The sequence below is a fragment of the Mesoplodon mirus genome (assembly GCF_964341445.2).
Source record: "Mesoplodon mirus genome assembly, chromosome: 3".
NCBI classification, from domain to species: Eukaryota; Metazoa; Chordata; class Mammalia; order Artiodactyla; family Ziphiidae; genus Mesoplodon; species Mesoplodon mirus.
Window position 1 is genome coordinate 116,173,965 of NC_138978.1, and position 20,324 is coordinate 116,194,288.

Genomic DNA, 20,324 nt, shown 5'->3' on the forward strand with positions numbered 1-20,324 from the left:
TTTCCTAAGGAAACTTTTGGGAATAGCAAGGCCAGTAAATGCCTTCTCTGAGGGTTAAAGGAGACAGACCAGAAATGGGTTTTATTCCTTTGGGGCATAGGGATAGCCCAAGCATGCACCTCCCAGGCGCAAAGACACCCATCCATTCTTACCAGGTATGAGACCCAGTCCCTACATGGGAGGTGGGGAAGTTTCTGTCATCCCTGCCCTTGTGTTGCCTTGGAGAGGGAGCTAGCTGTTCACCAGAGCCTATTGCCAGATTTAGGGGTTCTGCCCACTCAAGAGTGGGTCAGACCTCTTCTTGTCTGGTGTCCATATGGACCATAGCCCAGTGGAGAAGCCACCTGCTGAGAGCAGTTGGGCTGGAAGAGGCTCCAAGGTCCTGCTTGGACATCCTCTATTCTAGGCCCTTAAGATGCTAACCTGGGCTTAGAGAGCAAATGCCACTGGAGAAGTTGAGGTTCGTCCCTTCTCAAGAATGCACATTCCTTTTAAGGCAATGTGTCCCACCTCTGCCATCCATATAAAGGCAGCTTTGGTATAACAGCTTCTGCAAAACAAGCCCCACCCAGAGCCAAGCTAGCTTTGCCTTTGGCCTGGGCTTCCTGCCAGGGAAGGGCACCTGCCAGACTGGCTTAGGCCAGTCTGAGTGAGCTGGTCTTGGGAGCCTGTACAGTGGAGGAAATGTTTGCATAGCTCCACAAAGCCTACAGGCTGGCCTATATATAGGGAGAGGAGAATGTATGGAAGCTTTTTTCGAACTCCTCATCCTCTAGGGGTACCAATACTGGTCTTGGAGTTGAAAGGAGAGGGCAAGACTAATGTTTGAGGTACAACCATACATAACGCTAGGCGAAACTTCAGTTAAGCAGATAAGCAGCTCCCAAGCCCCACCTTTAGGTAAGTCTGAGAGAGCGCAGACGGGCGTGCCCTGAAACGTCTAGGCCACGCCCACTTCATCCCTTTGCTCGCTCGTTGGCGAACGGCGTCCTAGGGGCGTGTCCTATCGTGCCTCCGCCCGTGACGCGCCTATACAAGGGAAGGTTCGGCGCGCGCCAGTCTAGGAGAAGGCGGACCGCAAGGCCCAGGGTTGGGGTCCCAGCTGCGACCCCAGTAGAAGATGAACGGGACGCATAGCTGGTGTACATTGGTGGATGTGCACCCGGAAGGGCAGACCGCGGTAAGAAAAAGCGTCCGCACCGCCTCCCCTCGCGCGGTATTCTCGGTTTCTAATTCCGCCCTTCCAGTGTCCAGCGAGGAGTTCGCTGACATCACCTGGTGCAGCGCTCGGTGCGGTCAGCTCCTCGCGGCGCTTCTCTTTTTCTGCCGCTTCTCGGCGGGCGGTGGAATCCTGGGGAGTTGCGGGATGAAGACTGTTTTGAGGCTCGAGGACAAGGGGCGTCCCTGTCCTTTGGGAGGACACTGCGGCTCCTGCCCGGAACTGAGCGCGGGTCTCCGGGTGCGCGCTGCTCAGGCGTCCTGTGCGCTGCTAGATTGCGTCGTAGGAGAATGAGCTCCAGGGACGGGATCCCTGTGCTCTTTTGGACTTTGGTTCCCAACGAGGGGGATTAGGCTTTTCTGTGGGTCCTGGTGACCTCAGGGGCCCTTCAAAGAACTTCATGGGGCTTTGGGTGAGCAATAGCAAGACAAAGGGTAGAGAGTGAAATCCTAGGGCTTGGACTGGAGGGTGGGGGCGGTAGAACTCCAGGTACGCTGAGATTGGCCAGGGACTCTTACCCTTCGCTAGGGGGGGATAGGGCTGTCTGCTTGGGGGTCACCTCTCTGCTGAAAGAGGATTTCTCCTCTTTCCCCCATGGAGGGTCTCCTGCTCCCCTCCCCCCATCGGCCAACCGATAGCTTCCTGAGACGTGTTGTTGGTTTTGCTTCCGTCTCCAGCCTTCAAGCCCGGGGCAAGTGGATGGAGGGGATGCCAGAACCTGGGCTGAGAAGGGGAGGGAAGTGACTTACGCGAGAGCTTCTGGACGGAGTGAGAGTGGGAGAGAGAGGAGTGCTCACCCGGCCGCTCCAGTGGTAACCGATCTGCCCAGCTCCCTTCACTCCCTTGGCTCCCAGTACCTGGTCTCCTCCCCACCCCAGCAGACCGTATGATGCTTCCTCTCCGGAGGCAGAGGAGGGTAACTTGTGGCTGAGTCTTTCTAGGTCTGCTGGGGAACTTAACCCAGAATGGGTGATGGGGCGTTTGTATGCCTCCCTTTTCCCCACTCCACTCCGATTCTTTTTTTTTTTTTTTTTTTGGTACGCGGGCCTCGCACTGTTGTGGCCTCTCCTGTTGCGGAGCAACAGGCTCCGGACGCGCAGGCTCAGCGGCCTTGGCTCACGGGCCCAGCCGCTCCGCGGCATGTGGGATCTTCCCGGACCCGGGCACGAACCCGTGTTCCCTGCATCGGCAGGCAGACTCTCAACTACTGCGCCACCAGGGAAGCCCCTCCACTCCGATTCTGATTCCCTTCCCCTCTTCCTCTCTCAGCATGACCTTGAGATAGAGCTAACCCATGTGCACCTGAATTATGGCTCTTCAAAGAATATTTGTTGAATAGTTTCTCATTTCAAGTTTAAGGTATAGATGATCACTTAATTCTGTTCACAGTCCCCTCTCTGTTTCCGCCCAGGCTGTGAGAGTTTCCACCACATTACAATTCAGGTCTTGCTACTGCCCAACCCCCAATACCTCCATCCCTCATCTTCAGTAGATGGAAAAAATCCATCCTCTATTGTGTCAGCCCCAAGTCCTACTCCATGAGCTTGCTCACTGTTTTGGGATGGTTGAGGCAGGGAACGGGGTATGAGGAAAATAAAGGAGAGGGGTGTTTGGGCTTCTTTTTGCTTGCTGTAGAAAAGAGATCCAGAAAAGTCTTAAGTCTAAGGCATTGGCAATGTTGAGAATGAATTGACACTCTCTTCCATCCCTTGATGTTTTGCTGCTTGTCTGGCGGGGGAAAATAGTGGATTGAAAAATAGCAAGGAATTCAGACAATCTCCAGCCATAGACTAGTTTGAAGCTTATCAGAGACCTCTGGAATGAGGGGGAGACAGAAATTCCCTTTTATTCCTTCTTTCTAGGCTGGGCTTGAGAGTTATTTGACTTCAAAGGTGGGAATGACATAACTGTTGCTGAGATCTGGTGTTAAGAGACATTCCTGAGCTCTTAAGGAAGGGGAGGAGATTGTAAACAATCGATCAGTCAGGAGACAAGCTTTTTCCTGGATTCCTGTCCTCTGAGCCATCCTGCGTATAGAATTTATGGCTCTGGACAGTGTCCAGGAACCTCTTGTATATTCACACCATTGAAGGAGTGCTCAGTGCATGTGTAAAGTGAGTGAGTGAATAAATAAACGAACAGATGTTTCTTCTGGTGTCCGCAGTGTAGACAGTTTAACTGCCTGGTGTGTCCTAGTGAATGTCAGGACCCTTGGACTGTGTTGGTATTTCTCCACCAGCCAGGCCATATGCCTCAGTGCACTACACATGGACATGGAAATATGGCTAATGCATTCTCTGGGTTGCTTTTATTGTTGGAGGTAGATGCGGCAGGTACAGGGAGCCAGTGTTTTTTTTTTTCAATCTGCTGATCATAATCACATAATCACTGAGATCAACTTAGTGGGTCAGAACCAGCGTTAAAAAAGAAATAGAGGGCTTCCCTGGTGGCGCAGTGGTTGAGAGTCCGCCTGCCGATGCAGGGGACGCGGGTTCGTGCCCCGGTCCGGGAAGATCCCACATGCCGCAGAGCGGCTGGGCCCGTGAGCCATGGCCGCTGAGCCTGCGCGTCCGGAGCCTGTGCTCCGCAACGGGAGAGGCCGCAACAGTGAGAGGCCCGCGTAAGCAAAAAAAAAAAAAAAAAAAAAAAAAGAAATAGATGTGCTCAGAGCAGGAAGCCGGAAGAAATGGTTCCTCTGTTTACAACACACCCAACAGGAATCATTGTAACAAAGGGCACAAAACTTGTGGCCTTCCTATGAACAAATACCCTACAGGTGTCCCCCTGTACCTCCACTGGGCAGGACCAGTGGGACAGGGCTCAATATTAGATGAAAAGTTGCAGTATTAGAAGAGTTTGCCTTTTAGATCCTGTCTAGTCCATGCATGGGTGGGCCATGAGTGGTCTTATAGGCATAAAGGCTTTGAACTCTCTTTTCAAAAAGAAAGAAAGATTTCAACTATATGCCATTCTGGAAAAGGTAAAACTATGGAGACAGTAACAAGATCAATGGATGCCAGGAGTCTGGGGGGAGAGGGGAAATGAATACACAGAGTACAGAAGTTTTTTTAGGGCAGTGAAAATGCTTTGTATGATATTATAACGATGGATATATGTCATTATACCTTTGTCCAAACCCATAGAACATGCAGCACCATTCACTTCATTAGAGTGAACCCTAAGGTCATCTGTGGATGTTGGGTGATTACGATGTATCAATGTATGTTCATCTTTGGTTAAAAAGTACCATCTGGTGAATGATATTGATAATGGCTATGCATGTGTGTGGGGAGGTATATGAGAAATTTCTGTACCTTTCTGCTAATTTTGTTGTAAACCTAAAACTGCTCTAAAAACAATAAAGTCTTAAAAAAAGAAATAGAATTAACACTCTCAGAGTGTTAGGGTAGATATTTTGGCAAAACTTTTGTTTCAGTTATATCTGTATATACATATTGTATATGTGTGTGTGTGTTTATTTCATTGTGATGTAAAATGTATTTTTTAGGTCAAAAAAGTTTGCAAGCCACTGTAGTAAGTTACACTGGCAAATAAAAGCACAGATTAACCTCAAACTCATTTTTTTTAGACATTCCCATTAAGTTCCCTTATTATAAGCAACAGAGAGTGGCTCCAGCTAACTTAAGCAAAAGAGGAATTTATTAGACGGAAATGGGCAACTCAGAGGATTTAAGGGAGAGCTTAAAAAGTCCGAACCAAGGGAGTCCTGGGGCCTGGGTAAGTGGAAGGTACTAATGGAGAGTTTCTGCTTCTGGGTGAAGTGTTTCCAGCTGTTTTAGGTCTTTTTGCCATTCTTCTCAGGATTCCAAGAGGGTGTCACTGGCCCCTTCCCCCCCTTGGCCAGGGCATGTTGGGGTTCCTTGGTTGACAGGCCCACCACATTGCCCAGTGAAGGAGGGAGATTCTCCAAAGCCAAACCCAAGTGCTGTTATCAGTGGAGGAGGATGGAAACTGTGGCAAGAGCAACAGTAGACTTTGATTTGCATGATCTCTGATTCTCTTTCTTTTTCCTTTTTAATCATTTTTTATCAAAGGAATATATGTGTATGATTTTAAAAAGATCTATTAATATCAAAAGGCCTTTAAAAGAAAATTGTAAGCAGTTCCCTACCCAAGGCCTGCCCCATGGAAGTTACCACTTTTAACTCTTTTAGCTCTTTCTAGTGTTTACTGCCATGTTTCTAAATAGTATGCTTATGATTTATCAGTTTTAGACATCATTGACTTCCTATTGTAGGAATTATAGGAAGGTTTATACTCCCACTCCTTACATGCTCCCCTTTCCTTCTCTCATCTTCCCAAAGAAATTATGTCACAATTTTTTTATATCATTATTGGAGTATAACTGCTTTACAATGCTGTGTTAGTTTCTGCTTTATAACAAAGTGAATCAGCTATATGAATACATATATCCCCATATGTCCTCCCTCTTGAGCCTCCCTCCCACCCTCCCTATCCCACCCCTCTAGGTGGTCACAAAGCCCCGAGCTGATCTCCCTGTGCTATGCGGCGGCTTCCCACTAGCTGTCTAGTTTACATTTGGTAGTGTATATATGTCAGTGCTATTCTCTCACTTCATCCCAGCTTCCCCTTTCCCCCTGTGTCCTCAAGTCCGTTCTCTACGTCTGCATCTTTATTACTTCCCTGCCACTAGGTTCATCATTACCGTTTTTTTAGATTCCATATATGTGCGTTAGCATACGGTATTTGTTTTTCTCTTTCTGACTTACTTCACTCTGTATGGACTCTAGGTCCATCCACCTCATTACAAATAACTCAGTTTTATTCCTTTTTATGGCTGAGTAATATTCCATTGTATATATGCCACATCTTCTTTATCCATTCATCTGTCAATGGACATTTAGGTTGCTTCCATGTCCTGGCTATTGTAAATAGTGCTGCAGTGAACATTGGGGTACATGTATCTTTTTGAATTACGGTTTTCTCAGGGCATATGCCCAGTAGTGTGATTGCTGGGTCATATGGTAGTTCTGTTTTTAGTTTTTTAAGGAACCTCCATACTGTTCTCCATAGTGGCTGTAGCAATTTACATTCCCACCCCAGTGCAGGAGGGTTCCCTTTTCTCCATACTGTCTCCAGCATTTATCGTTTGTAAATTTTTTTTTGCGGTATGCGGGCCTCTCACTGTTGTGGCCTCTCCCGTTGCGGAGCACAGGCTCCGGACGCGCAGGCTCAGTGGCCATGGCTCACGGGCCTAGCCGCTCCGTGGCATATGGGATCTTCCCGGACCGGGGCACGAACCCATGTCCCCTGCATCGGCAGGCGGACTCTCAACCACTGCGCCACCAGGGAAGCCCTCGTTTGTAAATTTTTTGATGATGGCCATTCTGACCGGTGTGAGGTGATACCTCATTGTGGTTTTGATTTGCGTTTCTCTAATGATTAGTGATGTTGAGCATCTTTTCATGTGTTTGTTGGTAATCGGTATGTCTACTTTGGAGAAATGTCTGTTTAGGTCTTCTGCCCATTTTGGGTATATTACAATTTTTGACTAAACTATGATTCTATTAATAACATTGTGGTTAAGAGCTTGGTTCTGGGAATCTGACCCAGTGGACTAGAGTCAGGGCTTCAGTGTTTGCTTTGCCCAAGATCACTTTGGTAAATTCCTTTATCTCTTCAGTCTCAGTTTCCTCCTCCTTAAAATGGGGATAATAATTGCACCCTTCTCATAAGGTTGTTGTGAAGAATGCATATGAAACCTTAAGCACAATGCCTGGCACATGGTAGGTGCTTAGATGTTAGTTGTTATTTTCTGTTACTTACTGGCTAGAGTGTTTTATCTTCCCCCGGTCAAGGGATGGAGAAAGAGTCTGGGAACTCTGTGGTCTGGTCAAGGTTTGCTCCTTCTCATTATGTTGATGTTTGCTCTTACATGTTCCTTTCCCCTTTCCTCTGCCAGTGGAGGGTCTTGAGGATTAGAAGGGACCTATAGGTAGACCCAGAGTAAAGACCTGCGTAACCTTCGCTAGTCCCAACTCAGCCAGGACTGTCTTAGAGTGATAGTCAGGGTTCATATTTTAGCATCCCACTCTGGGCTCCTTTCCTCCTCCTCTTTTTTCTGAAATCATGGCCAAGGCAGCTGGTATCCCATGATGCACTGGACTCTGATAAAGTGATTCCCTTTAAGTATCCTATCAGTGTTACCCTTCCTTAGAATATTTGCTCTCCCCTCCCCCGCCCGCCACCAGTCCTCTCTACTTTTTTTATGTTGGTCAGTCTAGGCCAGAGAGGTTCTCTCAATGCCTGAGTGGATTTGAAATTTTATGTCAGTTGCAGTCTGAACCTTTGTCTTTACCCTGGAATAGGTGTCATTCCTTTAGGGCCTCAGAAGCTGCATTAGTTACATGCCAAGTCTTTCCTGAGGCCAAGTCTTTCCCGAGCCCGACTTTTTTTTTTAAACTAAAGCTGTAATTTACTGAAGGCTTACTGTGGGCCTCATTTTCTTTTTATAACAGCCTTATTGAGATGTAATTCACATACTGTACATATCACCCATTTAAAGTATACAGTTCATTGGTTTTAGTATATTCACAGTTGTATAGTCATCAGGACAACTGATTTTAGAATACTTTCATCACCCCATAAAGAAATCCTGACCCATTAGCAGTCACTGCCTGTTTTCTTCCAACACCCCCCCAATCCCACCAGTCTACTTCCTTTCTCTATGATTTGCTTATTCTAGATATTTTATCTAAAAGTAATCATATAACATGTGATCCTTTGTGACTGGCTTCCTTCAATTAGCATGCTTTTAAGGTTGATCCATGTTGTAACATGAATCAGTATTTCATTCCTTCTTATGGCTGAATAATATTCCATTGTATGGATATATTATGACATGTTCATCGTGAATAAATGTTAGTGGACTTTGGGGATGTTTCTTCTTTTTTAAAAAATTTTTATTGGTGTATAGTTGATTTACAATGTTGTGTTAGTTTCAGGTGTACAGCAAAGTGAATCAGTTATGCATATATGTATATCCACTCGTTTTAGATTCTTTTCCCATGTAGCCCATTACAGAGTATTGAGTAGAGTTCCCTATGTTAGACAGTAGGTCCTTATTAGTGGGTGGTTTCTTCTTTTTGTCTATTGTGAATAATGCTGCTATGAACATTTGTTTACAAGTTTTTATGTGGACTTACATTTTACTTTCTCTTGGAAAGAAATACCTAGGATTGGAATTGCTGGGTGAGAATATTTGCATTTTTTTTTTTTTTTTTTTTTTTTTTTTGCGGTATGCGGGCCTCTCACTGTTGTGGCCTCCCCCGTTGCGGAGCACAGGCTCCGGATGCGCAGGCCCAGCGGCCATGGCTCACGGGCCCAGCCGCTCCGCGGCATATGGGATCCTCCCAGACCGGGGCACGAACCCGTATCCCCTGCATCGGCAGGCGGACTCTCAACCACTGCGCCACCAGGGAGGCCCAGAATATTTGCATTTTAAAAGGGGATTCATCTGGAGTCACTGATGCTTACTCCGAAGGAATGAATGAATTCTAAAATGGTGGAAGCCCTGGCTCTGTGACACCTGGGTGGGGAAGAAACTCCTGGGCAGAGGAACCATTCAAGCTTGGTGACTACCTGTTCCTTCCACTCATGAGACCTGCCTCAAGCTCAGCCCATAAATTCCTCCTCACCCCATTCCATCTCCCCCATTCATTGCCAAGTTCTCACCTTCAGGAACACTACAGCTAATGTCTCCAAGCCTGCCAGGAATTTGGGGAATCCTGGGCTCTGTGGGAGGATCTGGGTGAGGAGGCTTACCCAGTCACCAGGCTTTGGGTGCCAAAGTTTGCCCATATTTCTCCCGGGTGGGAGTAGTGGGGCGGTGTGTGCATGCAGATGGTTTTGGTTCCACACACGCGTGCTCAGAGCAGGTGGGAGAGGCTTCCTCGCCTGCTGGTAATTGTGGTATGTGCCTCTTTGGGTCATGATGCAGAGTCTTGTGAAACACCTTTGTCTCCTAGGGGTGGGGAGGTTTGGTTGAGGGAACAGGTATGCGCCAGGGAGGCTGTTGGCCCAGATTTAAGCCTAGCCAGCAGGGCGGAAGAGGAGAAGAAAATACAGGGGAAAGAAGAGGAAATGGTCTTCTAGGACCTGGAGGCAAAGAAGCAAAAATCACAAAGCAAGGTAATCAGAGACTAGAGAGGGGAAAGGGTGCTGGGGAACTGGGAATTCCAGGCTGGCTGGGCACTAGGTGGGTTTCGTGAAGGGAGATTGGCTGAGCAAAAGGGTGTCTTCCTCAGAGTGGAGAGTTCAGGAGCCCACCCCCCTCTACGTACACACTCTCACTTCCAGGCCCTGGTATTTCCCTGTGCTAGAGATCCAGGGAATGAGAAAGGCTGCCCCATTTAGGGTGCCACCCTAAATCCCTTTTTCTCATTTCACCTCCCAGTCACCCTGGTCAGCCCTCTACATAGAGCTTGTCCAGCCCATGCATCTGGGCGGGTAGCCAGACAAAAAGCAAATACCTGTTCTGTTGGTTGATCTGTGGGGAGTAGCAGGACTGATTCTTTGTGCCATCCCCAACAAAGCGCCACCTCTGACCTAGAGAGCCCTGCAAAAGGCAGGACCGAGGGTACCTGAGATCTGTGAGCTGAGTGGGTTAGGAGTCTCAGCCAAGAGAGGGTCATCCCCCAACCACTGCCTCTGGCCTCTTTGACTTTATTGGGGCTCTCCTCATCCTGACCTCTTGGGAACCATTGTTTCAAGGTGCTGGCTATTCCCATTTCTCAGAAGGGGGAAATTGAGGTGGCTGCTGCTGTAGCAGCTTGAGAGACCATGTACATTCCCGGTGGGAACAGGGAACAGGACTGAGGGACAAAATGGTGGAGGAGTGGGTTATAGGGAGAGGATAAATTAAGGATGCTGGTTTGCAGCTCAGGGGCAATCTTCCACTTCCCTTACTTCCTTCTTGGAGTCCCTTGATCCTCACCTGCCATCCAGTCCTCATGGCCCTCATAGCAGCCTGGGGAATGGGAGCTGGGGAAACGTATTTTCCCATAGATCTTTCCCCTATTCACATGAGCCAGTGATGTGAGAACCTCTGGGGCCTCCCTGATATATCTCCGTGTCACTCCTCCTTAGCGTCTTGCTCTCTAAGCCCTCAGCTATGTGTTTACCCCCTCCCCGCTCTGAGGAGTGAGTCACAGCTAGAGATTTGTTTGAACAGAGTGGAGAGGCTACCTATAATTTGGAGGTGGCTGGGCTTCTCCCCAAGAATGTTTGTGAGGTTAGAGACTGCTTACCTTGTGATTAGATCTGTTCCTTTTTCCTTAGAGAAGATGGCTCCCCTTCCTATCTTGCCGTTCAGAGAGTACCCCGTGGGGACCACCCTGCTAGACATCTTGGGGTATTCCTAAAGCTCCCTGGAGCCTGCTCGCAGCCTTGGGGTCACTCCAGCCCCAGAAAACAACCAATGGCACCAAGCAGAGAGGGGCCTGGGTTTTCCTTCTTGGCTATGGTTTGGGGTTGTGGGGTGAAGTCTGTGGCCTTACAGACTGGATCCTCTGGTTCTAGAGGATGAGGTGCCAGAGAGAACCCTAGATTTATTCACAGGCTTCTTTTAGACAGTTTGTCTCACCTGCTCTCCTCCCTTGCAGTCTTTCCAGAACTCCTTGGGAAAGTTAATGCTGCCTTACTTTTGTGAAGTGATTTATGGTTTGCAAAGCACTTTCACACTGTTCCTATACATCTACCTACCCTGCATAAAGTGTAGGCAAGGTAGGTATTATTACCCCCATTTTGTAGGTGGAAAATTGCCCAGAGAAATAAAATGATTTGCTCAAGGATTAGTAGGGGTCGGACTCAGATCCCACCTCTAAGTTTAGTACTTTTTCTTTCCTTCTCTTTATTTTATATATTTTATTATAGGAATGTCACACAAATACATTTTTGTTGCAGAAGTTTAAAACACTATAGAAGTATATGGACTGAAAGTCCCTTGACTCCCTTGACTTTCTCTAGCTTAGTGTATATGAATTCAGTGCTTTTCTGTTGTGCTTACTTTCAAGAAATGCCAACGTGGCATGGTGGGTAGGAGCACAGACTCTGGAGCCACAGGGCCTGGGTTTGAATCCTGGCTCTGCTCCTTACTAGTTATATGCCCTTGGGCAAGATACTTAACGTCTGTGCCTCAGTTTTCTTGTCTATAAAATGGGAATTTATACCTACCATATAGTTGTGTTGTGAGGATTAAATGAGTTAATACATGTAAAGCACTTAGCGCCCAATAGGGCTCAGCATGTAGTAATTGCTTTGTTAAGAACCGGCAATTACCAATACTATGAACATATGTATGTACTCAAATAAATAAGAAGTCATATTTTATGAATGAATTTGTGACTTGCTTTTTTTTCACTTAATATGTCTTGGAGGTCTTTTCCTGTCAATTTATAGAGGTTTATTTATCAGCAGTGTAGTATTTCATGGTGTGGATGTTACCATACTTGACTCACACACTCACCTACTCAGGAATATTTATGCTGTTTCCACGTCTTTAACTATTGTAAAGAGTATTGCAGTCAACAGTTTTACACACATATCTTTGGGCAAATGTGCATGGATTTTCATAGGCCATATTTGTAAAAGTGGAATTACTCAAAGGGTTTATAAAATATGCAAACTCTTTATTAATATCGCCAAATTAGTTTCTAAAAATACTTTTATAATCTCCAACAGTATACATGAGAGATTAGTCTTTTTCCCTGAATCCTCACCAACCCTAGGTATTATCAGTATCTTTAAAGTTTGCCAGTCACTTGATCTAAAAATGATATTTCTCGACTTCCCTGGTGGTTCAGTGGTTAAGAATTTGCCTTCCAACGCAGGGAACCGGGGTTTGATCCCTGGTTGGGGAACTAAGATCCCACATGCTGCGGGGCAACTAAGCCAGTGTGCCACAACTACTGAGCCTGCACGCCACAATTAGAGAGCCTGAGCACTGCAACTATTGAGCCTGCGTGCTCTAGAGCCCGAGAGCCACAACAAAGAGCCCGCATGCTGCAATGAAGATCCCGCGTGCTGCAACTATGACTCGACGCAGCCAAATAAATAAATAAGTATTTTAAAAAATAAAAATGATATTTCTGTAGGATTCACATGAAGTAACTCACTCGCTTTACTGAAAAGCAAGAAAGGATTCTTGTGTATATGGGAAGTTTTTTTGTTTTGTTTTGTTTTTTTGGGTTTTTTTTTGGCCACACCGTGTGGCCTGTGGGATCTTAGTTCCCTGATGACCAGGGATCAAACCGTGCCATGCGCCCTGCAGTGGAAGTACGGAGTCTTAAACCACTGGACCACCAGGGGAGTCCCTATATGGGAAGTTTGAAAGCATAGCAATAAAATGGTCCTGGTGTATTGAACAACCAGGTTAAGAAACAGAAATTACCAATACTTTTGAAGCCCCCTGGGGTCCTTTCTGGATCATAACCCCTCTGCTTCCTCCACAGAATTTGTGAATTTTGTGTTTATTTTCTTGCTTTTTATTATACTTTTACTACATGCTCAAGTAATATATTGCTTAGCTTGACATGTTTTGAACTTTGTATACATGGTATCATCTATATTCTACTGCTTACTTTTTTGCATAACGTTAATTTTGAGATTCCTTCATGTCAAAGCATGTAGCTGTAGTTCATTGTACTAATATGCCGGACTGTCTTCATCCATTTTCTTGTCAGTGCCTCATTTGGGTTGTTTCCAGTGTTTTGCCATTGCAAGCAGTGCTGCTGTGAGCATACTTCCATGTGTCTTATCTTACACTTTTTAAATCAGAATTTAATGAAATCCCCCCCAAATGATAACTCATTATTATTTTAATTTGCATTTCCTTGATTACTGGTAAGGTTGAGCATCTTTCATATATTTATTAACCACTTATATTTCTTCTTAGTGTTGCCTTTCTTGGTCTTTGCTCATTTTTTTTTCTTGTTTTCCCCTTTTCATGTCTGCTTTTTTTCCAGTATTCCATACCGCTTCTCTAAACTGAGGAGTCTAATGTTCTCAAAAGAAAGAGAATTGGGAAAATCCCAGACCACATTACCTGAAATTCACACAACACATATTCTTTGATATGCCTGCTCTAAGTAAAGCACTGTACTAAATAAGCCATCGAGGTCTTCAGGGAGCTTATGATTTTATTGGGGAGATGAATGAATAAGTAGTATGAAGGAAGGGGGCCAGTGTTACAGTGTAGGATATGTAGGGTGCAGTGGTTGCAGGAGCAGGCTCTGACTAAGGAGTGCTAGGGTAGGACCCTCTGAGCTGAGCCTTCAAGGTTGACTGGGAATTCTCCAAGGAGGCAAGGGAGGGAAGCGTATCCCTGGAGGAGAAAACGACATGTACACTTGTGGGGAGGTGGGAGTGTGTATTGCATAGGAAAACTCATCAACAGAAATAGAAATTTGGATTTGGATGCCTTCCTGCAATTGGATCAGGAACGTTTGGGATAGCCAATGTAGGGTACAGGTGCGGTACTGGTGGGAGTCAAGACATTATGTGATATATACTGTGATAGGTCTGATCATACGGGGACTTTAATGCTACAGTAAGGGGTTTTAAATTTTTTTGTTTGCTTTTTTTAAAAAAAGCATACATTTATGTATGTTAAACAATAACATACATACATAAAGGTGCATATATCATATATGTACAGTCAAGTAATTTTCACAAACTGGATACACTTCTCTAACCATCACCCAGATCAAGAAGCAGATCATTACCAGTACCACAGAAGCCCCTTCTTTTTTTTTTTTTTTTTTTTTTTTTTGCGGTACGCGGGCCTCTCACTGTTGTGTTCTCTCCCATTGCGGAGCACAGGCTCTGGACGCGCAGGCTCAGCAACCATGGCTCACGGGCCCAGCCGCTCCGCGGCATGTGGGATCTTCCCGGACCGGGGCACGAACCCGTGTCCCCTGCATCGGCAGGCGGACTCTCAACCACTGCGCCACCAGGGAAGCCCAGAAGCCCCGTCTTGTCCCCTTCTAGTCACTACCTACCCTCCACCCTCAAGGGTAACCATTGTCCTGACTTCTGAAGCATATATTAGTTTTGCTTGCTTTTATACTTTTTATATAAGTGGAATCATATAGTATACTTTTGTGTATGACTTCTGTTGCTTAACATTTCTGTAAAGTTCATCCATGTTGCATGTACATTAGTTCATTCTTTTTCATTGTTGTACAGTGTTCTGTTGTATGAGTATATCACAGTTTATCCATTCTACTCCAAAAACATTTGGGTAATTTCTAGCTTTTGGCTATCATGACAAATGCTACTATGAACATTCTAGTATATGTTTTTTATGGGGAAAGTATGTATGCATTTCTGTTGAGTAGATAACCAGGTGTGGAATTGCTGTGTTATAAGGTATGCACGTGTTCATCTTTGGTAGATACTTCCAAAGTGATTGTGATAATGCGCAAACCCACCATCCGTTCTGATTGTTCCACAGCCCCCGAAACTTGGTATTTTTTTTTCATTTTAGTCATTCTGATGAGTAGTTTGTGGTATCGCCTTATGGTTTTAGTTTCTAGTTCTTTGATGATGATGACTAATAAGATGGAACCCTTTTCATATGTTTATTGGACATTTGGATATCCTCTTATGTAATATATCTATTGAAGTCTTTTGCCCATTTTTCTGTTGGGCACCACTCTCTCTCCCTCTCTTGTTCCCTCCCTCCCCACTTTCTTTCTTTAATTATACTTTTTATTTTGCAATAATTTTAGATTTACAGAAAAGTTGCAAAGATAATACTCATATACTCTTCACCCAATTTCCCCCAATGTTAGCATCTTAATAACCATGGTGCATTTGTCATAACTAAGACATTAATGTTGATACAATACTATTAACTAAATTATAGACTTTATTTGGATTTCACCAGCTTTTCCACTAATGTCCTTTTTCTGATCCAGGATTCAGTCCAGGATACCACATTGTTTTTTTGTCTTTTTGTTTTGTAGAAATTCTTAATGTATTCTGAATATCCTTTGTCAGATAGTCATAGAGTGAATATCTTCTACTCTGTGGGTTGTCATACTCTCTTAGTGGTGTCTTTTGATGAACAAAAGTTCAAAATTTTAATATAGTCCAATGTATCAGTTTTTTATGGGGAGAATTTTTTTGTGCTGTGGTTAAGAAAAATTTTGCCTTTCCAAGGCCATAAAGATGTTCTCCTATAAAACCTTTATTATTCTGCTTTTCACATTTACATCTACAATCCACTTGGAATTAATGTTTGTATATAGTGTGAAGTAGGAGTTAATATGCATCTTTTTTCCATGACAAGGCATATTACTTTAACCTATAAGCATATGGAATATGCTTATGGAAAATATTTTAAAGAGGAGCATTATGTCAAATTTGAGGAACTGGCATTTTTTTTTGTATGTCTATTAGTCACTGTGTATTAGTCACTGTGTTCTCACTTAAATGTTGTACTATCCATCTTAGCAACTACTAAACTAAGGCTGAGGGAGAATAAAATTAATACACACAACAAATAAAAGCTGGAGCCAGTGCTTGAGCCAAGGTCTAACTGTTCCAAATGCTATTCTTTTTCTGCAAAGAAGAGAGAAAATCAAGTTGGGCTTGAGGAGTAATGGACCAGGCAGTAAATCTGGTGGTGATCTAGGTACTGCTGTGTATCATGTCATTCTATCAAAATAAAATATAATATAATTTCTAAAATAAAAAATAAAATACAAAAAGTTGATAGGGGGCTTCCCTGGTGGCGCAGTGGTTGAGAGTCCGCCTGCCGATGCAGGGGACACGGGTTCGTGCCCTGGTCCGGGAAGATCCCACATGCCGCGGGGCGGCTGGGCCCGTGAACCATGGCCGCTGGGCCTGCACGTCCGGAGCCTGTGTTCCGCAATGGGAGAGGCCACAACAGTGAGAGGCCTGCATATCATAAAAAACAAAAAACAAACAAACAAAAGTTGATAGGAACCTATACTAGGGTTGGGGGGTAGGCTAAATAAATTAGTCTGATCTATTCGTGGAATACTAGTAGCCATTAAAAGCAAATTTTGAAGACTATTTATTTATTTTTTAAATGTTTATTATTTGGTTGTGCTGGGTCTTAGTTGTGGCAGGCGGGCTCCTTAGTTGTGGCACGTGGGCTCCTTATTTGTGGCCCAAGGGCTCCTTAGTTGTGGTACGTGGGCTCCTTAGTTGTAGCATTCAAACACTTAGTTACGGCATACATGTGGGATCTAGTTCCCTGATGAGGGATCGAACCCAGGCCCCCTGCATTGGGATTGCGGAGTCTTAACCACTGCGCCACCAGGGAAGTCCCTGAAGAATGTTTAATGTGATGGAAATTAATGATGAAGTATTAAAGGGGGAAAAAAGCAAGTATATAACTGTATATAGTAGTATGCCTTTCAAAAATATACATAGAAAAATTATAAGGAATACACTAACATTTTAATAGTGGCTATTTTGGAGTAGTAGGACTATAATAATTATTTTTTTTAATAAATGTATTTATTTAATTAATTTATTTTTTGCTGCATTGAGTTCATTGCTGTGCGCAGGCTTTCTCTAGTTGTGGCAAGCGGGGGCTACTCTTTGTTGCGGTGCATGGGCTCTAGGCACATGGGTTTCAGTAGCTGTGGCTTGCGGGCTCAGTAGTTGTGGCTCGTGGGCTCTAGAGCTCAGGCTCAGTAGTTGTGGCTCACAGGGTCTAGGGCGCAGGCTCAGTAGTTGTGGCGCATGGGCTTAATTGCTCCACAGCCTGTGGGATCTTCCCGGACCAGGGATCGAACCCATGTCCCCTGTATTGTCAGGCGGATTCTTAACCACTGTGCCACCAGGGAAGTCCAGGATTGTAATTATTTTCATTATATTCTTTAATTTTTATCTCTGGAAGTATTACTTTTTTAAAAAAAGACAGTTGTAGATTCACATGCAGTTATAAGAAATAATAGAGATCTCTGTACCCTTTACTTAGCATTCCTCAGTGGTAACATCTTGCAAAACCATAGTGCACTGTCACAATCAGGATAGTGACATAAATACAGTCAAGGGACAGAATATTTCCATCACCACAAAGATACTTCAGGTTGCCCTTTTAGAGTCACACCCACTTCCTTCCCATCTCCATCTTCTCCTTAACTCCTGGCAACCCCTAATCTGTTCTCCATTTGTATAATTTTGTTATTTCAAGACTATTATCAATACATAAATGGAATCGTATAGTATGTGACCTTTTGTGATTGACTTCTTTCATTTAGCATAATTCTTTGGAAATTGTTGTTGCATGCATCAATAATTTGTTCCTTTTTATTGCTGAATGGTAAGCATTCCATGGTATGGCTGTACCACAGTTTGTTTAACCATTCACCTACTGAAGGGCATCTGGGTTGTTTCTAGTTTTGGGGTATTACAAATAAAGCTTCTATAAACATTAGTGTGCAAGTTTTTGTGTGAACATAAGTCTTCATTTCTTTTGGATAAATGCCCAGGAGTATAATTGCTGGGTCATATGGTAGTTGTATGTTTAGTTTTTAAAGAAATTGCAAACTATTTTTCAGAGTGGCTGTGTCACTTTTTATTTCCACAGGCAATGTGTGAGTGATCCAGTTTCTCTGCATTCTTGCCAGCATTTGGTGTACTTTTTGTTTTAATCATTCTGATAGGTGTGTAGTGGTATCTCACTGTGGTTTTAATTTGCATTTCCCTGATGACTAATGATGCTGAACATTTTTTCATATGCTTATTTGCCATCTGTATATCTTCTTCAGGGAAGTATCTTTTCATGTCTTTTACCCATGTTCTAACAAAATGTTCGAGAGTAAAATCTCTGAATTCATGAGAGATGTTGGTTTGTAGTGTGTTTGTTTTTTTCTTTTTAAAATTGTCTTTGTCTGGTCTTGGTGCCACACAATAAGCATAGATTCATGAAATGAATTTGGAGGTGTTCCCTCCTCTTATTTTCTGGATGAGATGATGTAGATATAGAATTGGTGTTAATTTTTTAAATATTTGGTAGAATTCTCAGTGGAGCCATCTGAGCCCAGATAGTTCTTCTTGAGAATTTGTTTTTTGGCCTCGCCACACGTTTGTGAGATCTCAGTTCCCCCACCAGGGATTGAACCCGGGCCACGGCAGTGAAAGCCTGGAATCCTAACCCCTAGGTCACCAGGGAACTCCCGAGAAGTTTTAAATTACGACTTTAATTTCCTTAATAGTTATAAAGCTATTCATATTACCTATGTCATATTAGATGAACTGTGGTAGTTTGTATTTTTTTAAGAATTGATTCATTTTGTCTAAATTGTCAAATTTATGTTCATAGAGTTTTTCATAGTATTACCTTATACTTTCAATACCTGCAGGGTCTGTAGAAATATCCTATTTCATTCCTGATATTAGTATTTATATCTCTCTCTTTTATTCTTTGTCAGTCTTGCTAGAGGTTATGCTTTGCATTGATCTTTTCAAAGAACTGCTCTTTGTTTCATTGGTTTTTCTCTATTGTTCTGTGTTAAATTTTATTTATTCATGCTCTTATCTTTATTAACTCCTTCCTCCTGCTTGCTTTGAGTTTGGTTCTTTTTCTAAATTCTTGTAGTGAAAGCTTAAATTATCTGATATTAATACAGCACTCCTGCATTCCTTTGATTAATATTTGCATGATATATCTTTTCCCATTCTTTTACTTCAACCAGCCTATATTTTTATATTTAAAGTATCTTTCTTATAGACAGCATAAAATGAGTCATGGTTTTTTTTAATCCATTCTGCCCATCTGTTTTTTATTTTTTTATTTTTTTATTTTTTTTTATTTTTTATTTTTTTTGCTGTACGCGGGCCTCTCACTGTTGTGGCCTCTCCCATTGCGGAGCACAGGCTCCGGACACGCAGGCTCAGCGGCCATGGCTCACGGGCCCAGCCGCTCCGCGGCATGTGGGATCTTCCCGGACTGGGGCACGAACCTGTGTCCCCTGCATCGGCAGGCGGACTCTCAACCACTGTGCCACCAGGGAAGCCCTGTTTTTTATTTTTATTTTATTTATTTATTTATTTATTTTGGCCGTGGCCACGTGGCTTGCAGGACCTTAGTTCCCCAACCAGGGATTGAATCCGGGCCCCCTGCAGTGGAAGTGTGGAGTCCTAACCACTGGACTGCCAGGGAATTCCAGCCAATCTGTTTTTTAATTGGTGTATTTAGACCATGTACATTTAGTGTAATTATTGGTATGGTAAGTCTGCTATTTTATTTTTGTTTGTTGTTTGTTCTCTCTGTTCTTCATTTCTCTGTTTTCTTTTCCCTGCCTTTCTGTGGGTTACTTGAACACTTTTTAGGATTCAATTTTGATTCATTTATAGTGTTTCTGAGTATTATTTCTTTGTATAGACTTTGTAGTGATTGCTCTAGTATTACCAGTTTAAGTGAGGTATAGAAACCTTGCCTTCCTTTACATTCCTTTACCCTCTCCCATTTATAATTAATTTAAATATTTCCTGTGTATGCATTTAGAATAATATCAGACGGAATTATAATTTTTAGCTTCAATCATCAAACATAATTAAGAAAACTCAAGGAGAGAGGGAAAGCTTATTGGATTAACTCACGTTTTTGCTATCCATGTTGTTTCTGTCTTCCTAATGTTCCAAGATTCCTTTTTTATTGTTTCCTTTCTGTTTAGAGAACTTTCAAAGCCATTCTTTTAGTGTAGGTCTACTGGTAAGAAATTCTCGTAATTTTCCTTTACCTAAGAATGTCTTGATTTCCCCCTCATTCCTGATGAATATTTTTCCTGGGAAAAAAATTATTGAGAGGTTTTTTTTCCCCAGCACTTGAAAAATAGTGTCCCATTTTCTTCTGGCCTTCATGGTTTCTGATGAGAAATCTGTTGTTATTCAAAGTGTTTTCCCCCTATAGGTAAGGTGTCATTTTTCTCTGGCTGCTTTCAAGATTTTTTCTTTGTCTTTAGTTATTAGAAGTTTAATTACAATATATCTTGGCATGAATTTTAGGTTTATCATGTTTGCTGAGCTCCTTGAATCTGCAGATTCGTCTTTTGCCAAATTTGGGAAGCTTCAGCCATTA

General features: G+C 43.5%; 1 protein-coding gene across 4 annotated transcripts in view; it reads left to right on the forward strand.

Annotated features, from left to right (window-relative positions):
- The first annotated feature begins 1,030 nt into the window (after positions 1-1,030).
- TUFT1 (tuftelin 1) overlaps positions 1,031-20,324 on the forward strand; it is a 44,435-nt gene continuing 25,141 nt past the window's right edge. For 2 of the 4 annotated variants that reach the window (XM_082612015.1, XM_082612016.1), the window contains exon 1: positions 1,031-1,180. In XM_082612015.1, the coding sequence (XP_082468141.1) occupies positions 1,121-1,180 (60 nt within the window). In that variant the 5' untranslated portion in view covers positions 1,031-1,120. The remainder of the gene's footprint in view (positions 1,181-20,324) is intronic. The other 2 variants (XM_082612017.1, XM_082612018.1) reach the window with 2 other exon arrangements.